Source organism: Ambystoma mexicanum, chromosome 9 (genome assembly GCF_040938575.1).
Source record: "Ambystoma mexicanum isolate Mex_15411 chromosome 9, UKY_AmexF1_1, whole genome shotgun sequence".
Lineage (NCBI taxonomy): Eukaryota > Metazoa > Chordata > Amphibia > Caudata > Ambystomatidae > Ambystoma > Ambystoma mexicanum.
Genome location: NC_090931.1, coordinates 197,995,478 through 198,013,347, shown reverse-complemented (window position 1 = coordinate 198,013,347; position 17,870 = coordinate 197,995,478). Strand labels below are relative to the sequence as shown.

Below are 17,870 nucleotides of genomic sequence, written 5' to 3'. Positions count from 1 at the left end.
ACTGCATGGTTGTCATTTCTACCCACATCTGTATTTCAGACCAGCCAAATTATAATCGTTTGCACTTGCAACAAAAACAAAGCAAAATAAATTAATTTTGATATGTGCTGCAAACATTTTGAAATGCTACGAAAATAGCACAAAATAGTACACTTGTTATAATTCGTCTTAATGACAAGTCCTCATCTATTCAGTGACTACAGCACCAGTGGCCTAAAGCATCACACATTTATATGAAGGAACTAACTTTGTAAGAGATGGTCTTCAATCCAGAGGCACAATATGGACATTGAAAATTGAATCCTCTACATTAGCCAACAGTGTCTTAAATAAGCAAAAATGTTTAATAATATATATTTGTGCCATAACATTTACTTTTTCTTGCCGCTGGTGCCGTCTGTATTCACCCACGACCAAATGCACAACTATTTAATGTTTCAACATAATACCTTGTCCACATGCAGTACAATTTGTGCTTCTATCCAGTGCCGGGATTCGCCAGCTATCCTATACATAACCATAACACCTGCTGCGCAGTACAGGGTTCAAAATTACCGTTTAGTGGCAGGTTGAATACAGGTAAAAGGTACAGATGGTTTGCCCTCTGTGACAGTTCCAAACAATGACCCCCTTTCTTTCCCAGTGTGCCTCTGTCCCTAACCCGACCTACGATCTAGGTTAATGTTGCACTCTGCAGACTACTTCAAATGCCCCACTGATTTGCAGAGCAGTTCTAAACTGAGCTATACTCTTTCCGGCCCACTTCAATCCCTGCTTCTCCCCGAATTAGTGAGATTTCATAGGTGTCCAAAACAGGCAAGGGGTACAATTTTTGGAGAAAACGAATGTAAAAACAGTGGAGTAAAATACCATTTTTAAAAATCCATCAATATGAAGGAAAAAAATGAAAAAATAAATAAATAAAAAAAACACTGGAAAAAAATGATTCACATTAGCAAATGCTGAAAGGGAAAACATGCCTCGAGGAAAAAAAAAAAAAAAACCATGGGGATGAGAACGGATGATAAAAAACAAGGTCTACTTAAATAGTTCGCGCGACAAACATTTTAAATGTTATTAGGGGGATGTTATCCAGTTTGGTGGTGCACATTTTATCAACCTCAGAAGGATGAAAGAGGTTGAGTGGGCCCTGCCAGATACAAGCCTAGGAGCTCCAGGTCAGGCACTCAGACAGACTGCTGTGCTATCTTACAGACCGGGCCTGAAGAACCCAGCCAAGGACATGCACCAAAGGGTGGTTAACATGCCTGGTTTCCCCAATATAAAACTAGTCTAAATCCACTGTGCTTGCTATTCGGTGCATTATTGGTCTTTATTGCACCTTTCTATCCAGTCTATCAGTCAGATTAACTTGGCTACTGTAAAATCCATAATAAACCCTAGTCTCCTGTAAATTATGTATAAATATGCAAAAGCACTTCTATACCCAGTGTATAACCAACCTAATTTACTGTGTTGTTAGATAGCCCCCACAATTCACTGTGATCCTACCAGGCGCAGAACTAATCTATAAAATGTTTTAGAATCTCGTGCATGTTTTTAGCTGAGACCCACGCGAGGCAAGAGCCAAAAAAGAATCAGGCGGCACCAAATTGGCAGAGGTTTGCAATGCAAATTCAAGAGCGGTAACAGGGTTCAAAACGCCTTAGCGCCTTCTTGTAATGTAGTGGAGCCTCGGTTGGCTTCGCAGAAACGGCTATCGGGGGCTTCTTTTCACTCCTCACATCAACTGGTGCCATACAAACAGACTTCACTTGCCTGACATTAAGTCAGTGTTTTGGGAATCTGTGTAAAAGGAGCGTGGAGACGTTTAAAGCAGAATGCAAAAGTGTTAAACTACTGGACAGGAATACAAAAATTACTCCTCAGTTCGCATCATGCTCATAATGCAACATTTCTTACTCACCATGAGGCCATTATCACTAGAAAATGACTGTGAAAAGTGCACATTTTGAGGCCTTTTTAAAAGAGTATGTTGCCGTATACAATGGACAAAAAGGTTTATAATGTTGAAATAAGTTTTGCAATTGTATATGTACTTGCTTGTGGTTCCCCAGAGCGGGCTCTGGCTTGCTGGGTGAGGCCTGATGCATAGAACTGCCATCAAATCCATATTTCAACCACCGAATCAGGATCCTTGGAATGGCAAACAAATCACAAATTAGCGCCTGGGTTTCACATCATAATGCACCCTAACCTATCAGAGAAATGCGACTACAGGCCTGGTCCTCTTTCTATGGACCTGTAATCTGAGCCCTCCAATGAACAGATCGCACCACCATCTGCTATTTTTTCTGGTTCCTGCGCTATTGGCTCCCCTGATCCTTCCCCCTCACTGCTTCCCACCACCACAATGCTTCACACTGTTCAAGTCACCAAGAATAAAATCATTCAAAAACGTAATCTGCTCTTAATGCTTACACACCTGCTCCCACAAAGGCTGCCAGGGGAAATATCAGAGAAGCTACCCACCTTCCACCAATTCTATGGCAGGTACATTGTCTTTTTTTTAAAGAAAAATTGAGAAACTGTAGCTGTGCCCTTAAATAAGGGGTCCGAGTAACATCCAAGGCAACATTCCTTAGTGCTAGCAGCTATACAGGAGGATTTCCCCCGTCCATTGTCCCGGGAGGATAGCTCAGCGGCAACGTGCTCGCCTTGGAAACAAAAAGACACAAAGCAACACAGGTTCAATCTCCGGGTCCGCGCTTAGAAACCTCTGGGTATTAAGCGCGTTATAAATATGCAACTAAGACATATTCCTGTAACAGCGCCTCGATGCCCCCGGGCTGTGCGAGTGCTTTAAAAATGCAAATTAAAAAAATATATAAACACCACAGACCACACTCAGACATTTAACTTGGTCTTTTTTTTTTTTTTTTTTTTTTTTTTATAACATTAGTTTATTACAAAAGAAAGAAAAACTTTTTGTTACATTTGTACCTCAAATCCTCAGTTTTCACTAACTGAGGTCACTACTTACATTCCAAGTTGTTTAAGTGTAGTGCATCCATAAAATTTATTACTGCACAGGTTAACTGAGTGTTAAAACCTGAAATCAGGTAACACCACCAGGAATCCATGTTTCCTGACTGGGGAGCAAAGCGATCCAAGTGCAGACTACGCTGCTCTGAAATGGATTCGCAGTCCAATATTAGATGTCTCACCGATTCTTGGCCAAGTTTGCAGAATCTACATTCTGTCCTCTGCACCAATGGATCATTCTTCAGAAACTGTATCTCCCTAGTTTTGTATAGGTTGAGTCTCATCCGCAGGAACATGTTGCGGTGGTATTGTGATGGGAATTTCGCCAGGTATTTTGGAATTGCATCAAGTTTATTTAGCGCACTTCCAAGGTTTAGGGCGGTTTTCTGTTTGTTTCTACATTCTTCGTTTCTTAACCAGTTGTGATGACGGATTTTTTTCTTCGCAATTTGGGGGCGAAGTATTACAGTCTCTGCCGAAACTCCAGCATCTTCTAATACAAGAAGTAGTTTTCTCTCCCACTCCTTTAATAAGAAGGTAGATGAGTGTTCAGAAACCGAATGTAATATTTCATACGGTTTTGTTACCGTATCCATCCGCAATTTCCTAAACATGGAGAATGATTTCCACAGAACTGTTCCATATAGAGCTTCAATACATAGTTCATATCGTATTGCCACAATTGATGAGCTGTTTGGTAATCTCAGCACTTTACGCCAAAAACTACCTTCGAGCTTGTCCCATAGGTCTTCTGGCAGATTCCAACATGTCTCACTCCCAAAAGTTATCGCGGGAATTACCTTTTGAAGGTAAAATGATAGAACCGGTTTTAAAGTAAATTTTCCATATGCTGCATGCAGTTTGGCTCCTTGTAGTGCATACATTTTCATCCGGGCCACCAGGTCTTGGGACCACTCCCATTCTCGAGTTGAGGTGTTAAACAAGACACCTAAGTATCTTATACTATTATTTAACTCGAGAGGTTCATTTTTTATCTTCCATTCAAATTTACCTGGTCTCTTTGATTTATTCTGGCCCACCTGGATGATTTTTGACTTTTCGGTGTTTATTCGTAGGTCATTATGCATGCAATATTGCTGGAGTTTATTCAGTAGTCGCTGCAGACCAATAGGAGTAGAGTCCATGAGCACAATATCGTCGGCATAAACAGCCCAACTTATTTCATGACCATTCACCAACGGGGGAAAGACTCTTAGATCACTTAATGATAGAGGTAGGTCAGAGATGAAGAGCTTAAATAGCTGGGCTGCTAGAGGGCAACCCTGTTTTACTCCTCGTTTTGTCAATATCTCATCAGATAAGTCACCTTGCTCATTTAGCCGAACTCTGATGGATGTATTGGAATGTAGCGCAATCAACGGGGCCAACAGCTCGTTTGGACATTTCCAGGCATGAAGTTTTTTCCACAGCAGATTGCGATTTATACTGTCAAAAGCCTGACTCAGATCTATAAAGGCGAAGTATACTTTTCTCTTACACCTCAGTGCGTCTAGTTTTAGACAGTTCAAAAGCACCAAGTTAAGCTCGACGCCCACGCCCTTTGTGAATCCAGTTTGACGTGGATCGGCCGCTGCAACTTCTTCCGCCCAGTGGGCAAGACGTTTCTGGAGAAAAGATCCAAATACCTTCCCAATTGTGTCCAAAAGGGCAATCGGGCGATAGTTGTTTGGATCGTCCCGATTACCCTTTTTGAATATCGGAACAACCACCGCCTTGCACCAGGAATCAGGCAGTACTCTTTCCAGAGCAATTCTTTCAAACAGGGTGCTCATCAGGTTCGCCCATACAGAGCTGTGGTTTTTTAGCATCAAGTTCGAAATTCCATCGGGGCCGACTGCTCTGGAAGAGTTTAGTTTCTGAATTGCCCGTTTAATATCTTCCTCTGTGTCTGCCACATTCCATTTGACATCGGGGAGCACTGGTTGGGTGACCTTAGTACAGTTGCAATCATCAAATGTGCTAGTGAAATGCAACACCCAGCTTGCTCCACTTACACCATTTGACATTGCATAAGTGTGTTTAATCCCGCCGGTGTTAATTATCTCCCAAATATGCCTACTATCTTTTTGCAGAATAAGTTTCAACATCTGTTCGGCTTGATCTTGGACTCGACTCAAGTTGAAAGATTTCATCCAGTTTCGGTAACGCTGTTTTCTTTTCTGAATTTGTATAATGTTACCGGGGTTAAGATCCTTACTTAGGAGCCTGATGTCTTTCCGAAGATTTTGCTTCTCTCGATTTATTGTTGGATTAAAAGTATGTTTTACTTCTACGTCATGCCCTTTTCGTTTATTGGACTTCATTTTATATTGATGTAGTAACAAGGTATAATTTATCCTTGCCGTTGTGTCAGTCTCGTTTGCGAAACTGGATTTTATCATGTCCAGCTTTGTTGCACTCAGACGTAGCCTATTTCCTCCATTGTTTATAGTGATCTTCTCTGGGTATTTTATCAAGGTTGTTTTTTGAGCTTTCAGCCATTTCAGCGTTAGTGCGTCGTGGTCGCTTTTTTCTGTCTCGATGACTTTGAGAGTAGTTATTTGATCTAAAAAGTTCCTGGATACCCATATATAATCGAGCGTCTTCCTAGAGTCTCCTCTCTGCCAGGTAAAACCTGGGGGGATGTCACCATGAGTGCAGCCATTCAACATAGAGCAATCTCTAAGGGCAAGTTCCTTTTCCCATCTTTCTCCCCGGTCCTGCAAATGCTTATTACTTCTCGATACAGTTGATGATCTTTTTATCAGAGGTTTGTTTACCCAGGAATAATTGAAATCCCCACATATTATAATTGCGGGATCGGTGTATGAGAGTAAGCACTCATCAATTGCAGTCATAACATCGGCAATGAATCTTACTTGTGATATCATTGCTGGATTCCAATAGATGTTCACTATCAAGGTCACCTGTTCCCTGGAATTTAAGGACTTGGAGTTTTGAATTGTCGTGACTTGTGCGAACAAGTTTGGAGTCTTAGTTGATAGAATCTTCCAGTCCTCACTGTTACTTATCATAGTTATCAGACCAGCGAAAGGACGGCCAAACAAGTTCTTTCCTGCCGGGTTAAGAAGGACAGTGTATCCATCACACACTGGGCATTCACGTAACCATGTTTCTTGTAAACATATAATTGAAATTTTGTCCGTTGATTGCCATTTGCCTTCAAAAAGATGAGAAAAGCCTCGTGTGTTCCATGATATTAATTGATTATTAATGTCCACTCCGTCCCCACTGAGTTACTGTCCACTTTGCATTACATATCTTTGGCACGATGATCGCTTTATCCTCATGTGGTCCCACAGTTCTTTTCTTCTATTTTCATTCTCTGTTTGTTCCGTAGAAGACTTGGAAAGTCTTTCTGCGTCCTGGTCATCAGCACATATAATTTCGAAGCCGAAGAACAAAAAGTCAGCAGCAGCCTCCTTTACGGCTTCTTTTAGCGTTCTGGAATTCAGATGTAAGTTTACCCAGTCTAAATGGTCTTCTGACATATACTCAACTACCGCTATATCATCTGAATTAGTAGCTCGAAGAGTTGGAATGCACTGTAATAGTTTTAGTATGTTCCGACGATTCAAGTTTACTTCTTTTTGTTCTAATAGGATGTTTTTGATTTGTATTTTCCAGATGTTTTTCTCAAATGGAGCATTCGACTCTGTGATTTTCAGATTAGAATTTCTGCCAAGCTTTTCAATTTGTGCTCTTGTTAGTTTCGGATTAAATTTGCCGCACATATCATTAGGCTGAGCACAGACAGCTGGCAATTTTCCGTTCAGCTCTTTTGTTTCTGTATTTATTGGAGTAGGCTGCGGCACCTTTTTGATGTTTTTGCTTGTTTGCCCACTTCCTTGTGGTGGAATGGCCTTTCGAGGGCCTGGTCTAAACTGAGACTCTTTGGCCTTACACATGTCACCCGATAATGTATCCGCCGTAGAGGCAGCTGCTTCTTTTTCATCATCATCATCGATTGAATAGGTTGAAAATTCGCATAAGTCAATAGATGATTCAGATGTTTCGTCATCCTTACAACCTGAGCAGTCTCTTGTTCTTTTCAAGCATCGTTTTGGTTCTCTCGTTGATTCGGTTTCTTTTGTTGAGTTATCGGACTCCTTTGATTGTGTCGCCTGACGTTGAAACATTGACAGGCGTGCCGGTGTTGATAAATTCCGTATGAATTTTTTGCTGCTTGTTTTACGCGCGCGTTTGGCAACTTGCCTCTGGGTAGAGTGCGTCTGTGGATTTCTTTCTCCTCTCTTTTTATCCAGGGGTTGGATTTTGGTCACTTTCCCTGCTGTTGTTAATTTATTAAAGATTCCAAATGAGAGGATTTCAGATAGATTTCCTGAGGCAGCTTTTTCCACATCAGGCCCTGGGAGCCGTTCCCCTTGTACTAGCTCCGGCTCTGCTGATGCTACAATCACGACATCAATATTGGTATTGTCGGATGCTACTGTCTGGATCAGGGGATTGATCTGGATCCCCGACGTTTGCTTTTTGCTTGCTTTGTTTGACTTCGAGCCCTTATCACTTACGTCAGGGCTGATTTTCTCAATATTCATTTGCTCAATGACTGGACGTACGATGCCTTTTTTTCCATTAGATAATTCTGCGTGTTCACAACAAGGATTTGAGATCATGCCGGGCTTACTATTTGGTGCATCAGTCAATAATGGTACTCTAGGTGGATCATCAGCTCCTACGCTACATGTCTGGTTATTCGTTGGAATATTATGACGTATCCATTTTGTACATTCGATTACTGCGTCAATTAAGCCTGCATTATCACCATTTGCCTGTCGAGCTAGTTCGCACAATCTACTTTGCCATTTTAGTGATGTTTCAGCTTCGTGGTCCAATCTATGCATTATTACTTGTGAGAAGGTTTCTAATGATGAAATCTTTGCGTTGACCGAGGCTAAAAGCGTTATTTGGTCACTCACAGCATCGTGTAAGGATTCATATAATTTCATAAAGGGTAGTAAGGCAATTGATGTTGCGGCCAACACATTATTGTGGATTTGTATTCCGGCTGCTGTAGATAACGAGCTTTTAGAGGGGAGTTCAGACCTATCTTGTTCGGAGACATCTTGATTGTCTCCAGGGGGAGCTCTTTTTTCCTTTATCCGACCAGACAACTTGGAATTACTCATAACAGCTCTTGCCTCTACATCCTTTAAGCCTACCGACTCCAAGTTTGCGTCCGATTGTTGAAGTATTGAGTTTTCTACAGCTGACACTGATCCCTCAGACCTGAGAGATGTATTCCAGGATGAATTTCCTGCTAATTTATTTCCCGCAGATTCTCTTCTGAGTGAGTGTACCGTTTGCTGTTGTCGAGAGCTATCGTTTAAACGCTCATAGGTTGCTATAAAATCGGCTTTTAGCCTTGTCGCCAGCCTTGCTTCGCGACCTGAAAGTTCTGTCGATGGTACTTCTGTGGGTTTCTTACCTCTGAGTGAGTCCTGTGAATTTTGCATCTGAGATGCATCTGCTTTATTTGTGCCCGCGGCCTCATGGCAGGCTCGTTGGCTAAGATCTTTTGCCGCCGCTATGGTAGTTTCAGATGGCATTACAATCGTCAATTCAGTTGGCATAGAATCAACACACACACCCCCCGCCGCTCCCCCCGCTTTGATTTTATTAGCTGGTTTAGAGCCAACTGCCTTCATGTTATTGGAAGGAATTGAAGGCATGGGTATGCTTTTTGTAGTAAGAGGAAACATTGGAAAAAAAGGTGCGGACTGTTTTCTTGATCCTCTATAATCCACTAGGGGGGGAGGAAATGAGTCATTGCTCTGAGATAGAACATTTGGGATATTAATACCCAACAGATCGTGGTCAGTTAGTTCAAAGGGGGAGATTAGTGGGGTTTCATAGGCATCAATGTATATCGACGGCGAAAAAGCTTTTTCCGGTTCAAAAATATGGCTCTCAAGTTTATCTAGATGCATATTGTGAGGAGTTGAGATGGCATCATTACTTTCACTTCCCATGTACGCAGTCTTTGTCTGCGGGAAACCTATTACCATCTGTGACAAGGTGGCTAAAGAGGGTATTATACCTTTTAACGGTCGACTAGTTTCCAGACTGTCCACATTTATAATTGACCCAGTTAGATCATTCGTTGCCGACACGTCCGCCAGGCTTACCTCCTTATTTGATCTCTGTGGTGGTTTCCTTCTATGTAGCAGTGATTTTTGCCGAGTCTGCGGCCCCTCCTTCAATATTGTGGTCACCATATTGTATTTATGCTGTGTCGTAGCTGATTCCTAGGTGTGATGGCGTACAGCAAGCTCCGGGAACCAGTATTCGTCTTCTGAACTCCTGGTGGATCTTATGCTCACCTCCGCGTAACAGCCGCTTAACAGCCCGGTGCCTTTACCCCTGACGGGCTTAACGCCGCAAGGGTGCCTCACTGGTGCAGAAGTAGCACTGAGGGGTCACGTGGTCCTCCACGTGACTATCGCAAGCCACGCCTCCTCCAGGAAGCGTGGAACGGCAAGAGCTGGGACTGCTCGCGAAGCCGTGCGGGTCCTTCACAAGGATGGCGCTCTGAGGGCAGCGTTCAGGATTTCTGAAAAGTCCTTTGCAAGTGCAAGGTAATGCGCCACTCGGGCGCCTCACTGGTGCAGAAGTAGCACTGAGGGGTCACGTGGTCCTCCACGTGACTATCGCAAGCCACGCCTCCTCCAGGAAGCGTGGAACGGCAAGAGCTGGGACTGCTCGCGAAGCCGTGCGGGTCCTTCACAAGGATGGCGCTCTGAGGGCAGCGTTCAGGATTTCTGAAAAGTCCTTTGCAAGTGCAAGGTAATGCCTTGGTCTTTTAGACCTTAGCAGGCTGTATGTGTGGGTGTGTTCACTTGGAAACGGGTCTCTCATGGCTCCTGAGCATCCATCATTCTATTCCATGTGCTAATAATCATGCGTGTATTAAGAACATGGAGGCTAAGATTATGCATTTTTCTTTAGTGCTACTAAAACCTCAGCTGTATCTGACAAACAAGAAAGACACAACTAATGGTGTCACTAGATTGCAGAATGTGCATAAGCCCCAAGCACCATGCCAGTATAAATGTTAACCAGTGTAGTCCCCATGCCACGATTACCACGATATTGCCAACATAATATGCCGTGTTGATAACTACAAAAATTCACCGTTTTATATAGCACAATTGGTAGTTTTCAATGTCTTGGATGCGCTGCTAGACAGTGCGTAACCAGTCAGAAATTCGCCTTGAAAACAGCCAATCTGGTACTCCTCGACTATATGTGTATAAAAACATTGCAAAACAAACCAATAACGTTTTGTGCCCGTGTTGATCCGAGCACATTAGTCCCTCCAACGCCATGCATCTGAAAGCGCAGAGGCGGTGAACATCCTCTCCGTCGCATAGTGCGCTCTCTTGCATGTAGTAAACTAAGCACACACTACAAAAAATAGGTTCTCTTAAGCTACCGCTCGCTCTCAAAAGGTGCAACAACACTCGAGCAAAACAGCAGCAAAAGGGGTGAGCGGGCACCGTTAAAAATCACGCGCAGCCAATTCAAGGTCTCCTCCTCTGAAATACAAACAAGCCACTTTCCGAGGGGAAGAAAATATGCAGAGAGCAAACAGGGCTTCATCAAATAGCCAAAGTCGGCCCAGGCGCCGTGAACAGGCGTTTCAGTGTTAGGAGCGCACCGTCTCGCTGCCTTGCAGGGCAGGGTAGAGACCGCACCGAGCCCGACGACGGGAGAACTCATTTTGCAGGCTCTGCCAATGTGAGAAAAAAAAAACTCAATTAAAAACTTGACATTAAATATACATGTCGCAAAACGCTGGACTCCAAGCACAAAGATCTGCGGGCTTTATAAAACACTTGCTTTCTAGGGAATACAAGGTCCAAATATTTAATACACCAGTAGTACTAGCTCAGCCTTGGGATACGCAGGTCCTCCCAAATTAGTACTAAACACAGATCAAATACTCATCCCGCTGCACATTGAGTACATACACTAAGCTTGCCATATAAAAGTCATGCACTAGCCAAAACCTATCTTTTTTTAAGAACAATAAATATTTTTAACATCAAGAATGATCAAAAATGAAGGACGAAAACCGTGTGAGATTTGTACAGGATTGTCAAATTAAGTGTGAATGACACGACATTATTCAAATTGTCAGGATTATATCCAGTACTAACAATTATCTTAAAAAATCCAAAGTAACATTCTCCATCCAGTGTTCCAATGCTGTGCATGTACTGTAACTCTGCTAGTCTTTCAGGAGTCACTTTACAGCTATTCAAGCAAGAAAGTGCAATGTTGTGATATAAGGGACTTTCATTTGCAACGTGGGTTGGTTCTGACAAATCATTATTTAAGCAACACTTAAGCAGCTTGGTGAACCTTCAATAGGATAATGCAGAGTTCGAAAATGCTGAAATCTATTTAGAGCCTGCTTGTAACCTAGGAGAGTCCAATTAGCTTGAAACCAACATCTACCAGGAACTACTTTTTGGCTCCCCAGGCCAACTGATGCCTTAAAAACATACGTGATATTAACTGAGTATTTGACAATTTTATTAAAGAATAATTAGGATACATTTAAAGATAATGGATCGTACATGAAGGGCAGAAATGTTCTTCCTGTAGAAGTAGATTTTTTGTGCAGTGTGTACTTGCTCCTGGTAGCCCAGCGTAAGCTCTTGGCAGCCCAGCGCAAGCTCTTGGCTACTGGGTGATGACAGACACACAGGAACCGTTTTTAGACCCTGCGCATTTAATTGCAATTTTTGTACCCTGATAATGTCATATCATTAAATACATAGCCACTTCCAGTACTCAGACACCCCTCGTTAGTGGCTGCCAATGTGGAACGGGCAATATCTCCCACCATCAACACGGTCAGAGTTGAAAGTTGATTTAAGACTCAAAAAAGTGAACATACATTACTCCGGCAAACTTTTCAAATATTCAGACCATCCACACACACCATGATCAAACCAGCTCTCAGACTGGATAATTATTAATATCCTGGGAAGATTGCAGAGAGGACGTTTTACAGGTATAAAGTAATATTGTACCAGTATATAATATTGCCATACATATAGTCGCTGGGACAGGGCATAGGCGACATTATATATGGGGTGATTGGAAGAAGGAGTTGGGGTGTCCCCTGCATGTTCCTTATGATGTCTCCGCAAAAAAATAAAAACAGCGCCATTCTTGCATGGCGACATTATCACATGGAACCCTTTTACATGCAGCAACAGCTGTTGGTCATTGAAGATAGGCCAGGTCACTGTGACAAACTTCAGCAAAGGGTTAACACTGCTCTAACATTACAAAAAATACGAAAACAGACCAATGCTGACAGGAAAATGGGATGTTCAGAGGCCACCGACGACCAGCATGTCAACCGTTCAACTGGAAGCCATTCACCTTCCAAATTTCTCACAGGTTAACAATGACTGGGTCCCGCAGAGCCTTTGTGGCTTGTAACAAAAGGTTAGGACATTCATTTAGGAGAGCATAAATATAATAGACACATTAATATGTTCATAAACATTACATTTGAATTATACGATTAACAAGTATAGTTAGCAAAGATGGAAACAAAGGTAGCGATACTGAAAAAGGGAGCAGAGACTCTACTCCTAGGATATCCCTGAGGCAGGTACCATTGGGGGTTGGGACACCAGGAGACACTCCACACTGTTAAGCCAAAGAGATGGAACTTGAAGTAATACCAACCTGAAACACCCACTGAGAAACTACGATGAGGGGGGGATGACATGCTATACTTCCAAGATCCTTCCAATAGTTTAATCTCACACTTACTCCTCAAGTTGAAGGCCATTCCTATCAGCTCACTAACTAAACATTCTTCCTACTCTCCAGGGATTCCTTCAACTGTCAGAGAATGCTTACACAGAGAAAAATATAGTATTCCGCTCAATGACCAAACAGGTATCTTCTAAGCCACAAATCAAAGGATTTAGACCCCAACTCTTTACTGTGTCCCACCTCTATTCCTTCTGTTATTCTCTCCACCTGCCATTATTGTACAGGTTCTTGCAGTTCCTACATTAGCTTAATCACTTTTAACACCCCCCTCACCTATTGTTCCATGGTACTCCTGCATAATACCCTCATTCTTGTTAACGGAAAAACCTACAGGGAATGGTGCACCTGGAGAAATGCAAGCTCTATGGGTTCAAAAGGACGCATAGTGATCTGTCGTGCTCTGCTCGCAGGTTCTGTAATTGTTAGCTGTAAGTAGGTTGCTCCAAAGACTCTCCTCAGAGGTGGCCCTGTGTGGGCCACTCTCTGCCTCACTTTGATACATAATGCACATGGGCGAGAATGGACAGGGTTTCCACATGGGAATGGCAATTATATTGGCGTAGCTCGTGCATCACATAGCTCGCTGCATGACAAACTGGGCCCTCTACCTTTAGAGCTCCCTCATTTAGCACACCACACAGCCTGAGGTTTCATATCGTTTGTTTTGAAGGGTAGCATATTGGGGTGGGGCGCGAGTTGTTCAACTGGTTTAGCCATCTCTAGAGACATCCTTCCCTACCCATCTCTAGAGGTTGGGTGACAGTTTGGTACAAATTCTCCTTGTGGAAGGGAGGCAGGCCTCTTACTTTTATCAAACAATTGGTTAGCCCATACAACCCGGCAATCCCTTCAGATTGTAATGGGAGGTCATAAGTGCTTTTGTAGGCCAACCAATAGATGCTCAAAACATTTTGCCAACAAGAGTGATTTGGTGCACAATGGATTATGAGATCTTTAGTCAGTAGATGTTGATGTAGACTAAGTAGGGTCACAATCGATGAGGCAAGGGCCAGCAATGAGATCCAAGGGAATAAAAGGTGGCAATGAAGTTCGGACAGTGCCCGACAAGTATAATTATGGTGTTTAGGTTACACTAGCCTGTCTTTTTTGCTATGTATTGACTAAAGTTTGGAAATGACTTCCATAGAAAAAACGATACATGTTTGCATAATCAAATCTTAAAAGAATTCTGTATTGAGAAGGAAAGCAGAGGTATAAAGTGATGAGTCTATTTAAGGTGCCAGTTGCAGACTTTGAAAATATAATGAATCTGGTTCTGAAGTGCAAGTTGGTCATCAAGGGGGATTCAGTGACTGACCAAATAAAGCAGAAAAAGTAGGAGAGCCAACTAAAATGGCCATGTAAGCAGAGAAAGGTACGATGACAGCGGGCGTTTGGGGAGGGAGGGGTGGCTGTATCACCAGAGAAAGCAAGTTTGCTATAATTAATCCTAGAAGAGACAGCTTTGTGGAAGCTCAGTGGGGACAAGTGCTTGGCAATTGTGTTTAAAATCAGTGGACCTGCACACAAAACAGACTAGCTTTGCTTCCCACACACACGAGGATGGCTCTACTCTAGGGGGTTGGGTGGGCATGTAAAGGGTCGTTATCATGGAGCAAGAGATGGTTGACTGCCAACAATTTCTTCATTAGGTAGAGTGCCTTGCATTGATGTGGATCACTATCCCCCAGTGTCACCAGTCTGGCCGGGAGGGAAGGTGGAAGTGATTCCCTACAGGGGAAACTCACCCTGGCACATATTACTTATGCATCTAGGTGTGTGTGTGGGGGGGGGGGGGCGCGACTAACCCAGATCACAAAATACAATTTTGGCAGAACGGCTACATCTATAGGGCGCTGTTTGGCAGTCCCCAACACCTTGGTTCGTGGTATCCCTTTAGGAAAACTTCCTCTGTATGGGATACTCCAGGGGATGAACTTGGGTTGGAAAGTGTGGTCTTCACTTTCGCCATGTTCCTCTCTGGGAATGTACAGAATTCCTCAATGGGGCACAGTAGCCACCCTATTGGGGGATCAGGGGGGCTCTCACTCTAACAATGGGCCACAGAGTCTCGTGAGGGAGGGGCATACGAGAGACGATGAAGGTCTGTTTCTTGGCAGAGGTTCCTCTATGGGGGAGCGGTGGTAAATTCATTCTGACAGAAGTAGTTATCTATCGGAGTGGGGTGGCTCATTTGAAGATGACCCATCAAAATGTCGCAGCCCCTTGTGGGATGTCTCGTAGGATCTCTTATGTTTGGAAGATGCTGGTCCTTGGCGAGCACCGAGCACCCCCCCCCCCTCCCCGGAATGCCTGTGGTATCTCTCAATTGGTTACATTCCAGGGGTCCTTATTATGAGAAGACTGTCTCTCCACTTATTACGAGTGTCTAATGATATCTATCTCGGGGGGATCGTGGGGGGGGGGCTCACCTTGACACGGGTCACGATGTGCGTCGCCAGCTTCACTACAGCGAAGTTGCCCTTGCCGATGGTCCGCTCCAGCTCGTAGTATCCGATTCGTGCCAAGCCGGACCCTCTAGGAGGGTGCGCGGGCGGAGCCGCCGCCATGTCTGTCCGTACTTGGTGGGGCGAAGGGGGGCTTCGCGACAGTCACTAGCGCTGCGGCGGCGGCTCGGGGCACCGGGGATAACCAGCGCGCCTGCGCCGCGAACAGGGGGCAGGCCAGGCGCGCAGGGAACGGGGGTGGGACCTACTGTCACTGACGTCAACACAGACGCTCAAGAAGAAGCCCGATCAGCACCAAAAACATTCCGTATGCCCTCCTGCGCGTAGGTCGTATTAGGAGGTCTGATAGCCATTTTAGAGTCAGGCATTACGGCACTGCTTCATAGCACTACGAGAAAGGTAAGGGACATTGTAAACGGACATCAGAAGCACGTTAGTATCACCGATCTGTCGGAAGAGCAAGGGGAGGATTACAAACTAGCCACATACAGTTCACGTGTCTCTAGTGTAAGAAGATTCAGTGCGGCACATTAATCAGGCTCATGGAATTCCCAGTTCAAAAGTGTCCTTAACATCAGGCTCCCGCTGCCCCGCCTCCCTCCATCGCTTCACCGGCTAAGGCGGTACCCTCCTCGCACAACTCTCTCTGAAATGGCAGCTCTGTGTGTGTGGTAATTTTTTTGAAATGTCATTGACATGCCTTGGCTTCCACCTCGGATTGGCTAACTGATCTCTAGAATTACTTTCAAGTGATGTTTAGCTCTGTCCCAAGATGGCTTTTGCGATGACGCACGTTGTCTATCTTCTGTCTGTCACTCTCCGTTCCATGCAACGTCCAGCCTCCAGTTAGGGTTCGTCCTCGCCATGGTAACCAAGTTGTGGCGTCCCGCGTTCACGTGTTGACGCACAAGGTGGGATGACGCATTAGTGCCAACCCACCATGTTAGCCCCCTCCAGGGAATGGCGGTAACCATGACAACAGTGACGTCACGCGAACTACATGCTTGATTGTAGTGCGACCCCCAGCGGAGATGTTGAGAGTCTATTCTGGGCTGCAGCCACTGAAGAAGGACTGTAGAAAGAACTTTAGAAACCGGATGAAGAATAGTTATTGTATATTTGAACTGCAGCAATGTATTTTTTTTTTCGGTTTAAACATTTTTATTGAAGTTTCCATAAGAGAGAAACGGTGACATTACAACACTTGCAAATCCCTCTCCGAGGTTATCGGAAACACACCTGGAAAGAATACTTGAATAAATCATGGGACCTGGTATAAAAGCAAACATAGAGAGAAAATACAGCAAGAACATTATACGGTTTGTACCGGGGGGCAGGGGTACACATTCTATAAGTAATGCATTGATACAGGACAAACACATTTTCCTAAAACTGTGATTGTTATAGGTGACTCAGTTACGTTATTCAGATTCTATGGACCTCATCACAAGTTGGGCGGTATTCTGGCTTTATTACCGCCGGGTTACTGACTGGACAAATAGTGCTACCGCCAACCGGTCTGGCGGTATTACCGCCGGATCAGAGGTTCAGTTGTACCATTGGACCCAGTGTGGCATTTTCGGTGCAATTACTGTGTGCTAATACCGCCAGCGGTAATTGTGCCAAAAATTAGCATTTTTTTCAGTGTATTTATGCTGCCAGACTCATGATTGGGCCAGCCCTTAAATGCGACAGTTATATTGTTACTGCTGCATTTAAGGGCTACTGCCCAACTCGTGATGAGGCCCTATGTCAAGACCGGAAGCTTCAATTATGCTTTCTCCAAACTTTACTTCTCGAGCAGCCATTTAAAAAAAACAATAAATATACATTGCAAAATGAAAACTACAAATCCCAATAGAGTTTGAGTCTTTGGTGGTCCATAAGTCAATGGTGTGAAATATAACATGTGATTTCCTTAAACCAATCTCGTGTCATTCAGGCCATCAAACTCAGAATTTCCTGTAACAACATACAGGCCAACCCTTCAGTTTTAGGCGGGAGAATCCCAATATTTCAATTACAAATCATACTATTTTTTACTGTCTCCCGCCTAAAATAATTATGTTAAAGGTATTTGTACTGCGCACCGTCACCAACGAAGTTGGTCCCCGGGCGCTCTGGCGGAAGGTGGGATTGGTTAGTAAGGTGAAGAGGGAGTAGGATAGTGAGGAGTGGTGTTCTGTTGGCAGGTTCAACTTGGTATACACTGGGTGCTGAGCTTTGGTGCGAGTATCGGATCAATGTCAGTCCTCGTGTGCTGTTGGTGCGGCTTATGTGTTGCGGTGTGGTGAAGTGCGTGCGGGTTGTTGTGCGAGAGATGGTTGTGTGAGTTTTTTGAGTGAAATAAGTATGCAGAGATTTTTAGCTTTTTTGGTTAGTGGGTTATATGACCTTTAACATGCTAACATTCACAATTCTAAGTGTTGTACTTGGTAATTCAGATTTTCAACACATTAGTTCCAGAAAGTCATAATTCTGTTAAAGACATGGAGGCGAAGGATTATGCTTCTCTCTCAACTTTACTGATCAGCAGCAAAGAACAAA

General features: G+C 43.8%; 1 protein-coding gene across 4 annotated transcripts in view; it reads right to left on the bottom strand.

The window, feature by feature from the left end:
- The window catches only part of SIK3 (SIK family kinase 3), a 2,024,801-nt gene extending 2,009,242 nt beyond the window's left edge, over positions 1-15,559 (bottom strand). For 2 of the 4 annotated variants that reach the window (XM_069614491.1, XM_069614492.1), the window contains exon 1: positions 15,288-15,558. In XM_069614491.1, coding sequence (XP_069470592.1) covers positions 15,288-15,425 — 138 coding nt within the window. In that variant the 5' untranslated portion in view covers positions 15,426-15,558. Of the gene's footprint in view, positions 1-2,060; positions 2,158-15,287 lie in introns of all 4 variants that reach the window. The other 2 variants (XM_069614494.1, XM_069614493.1) reach the window with 2 other exon arrangements.
- Between the last annotated feature and the right edge of the window lie 2,311 nt (positions 15,560-17,870).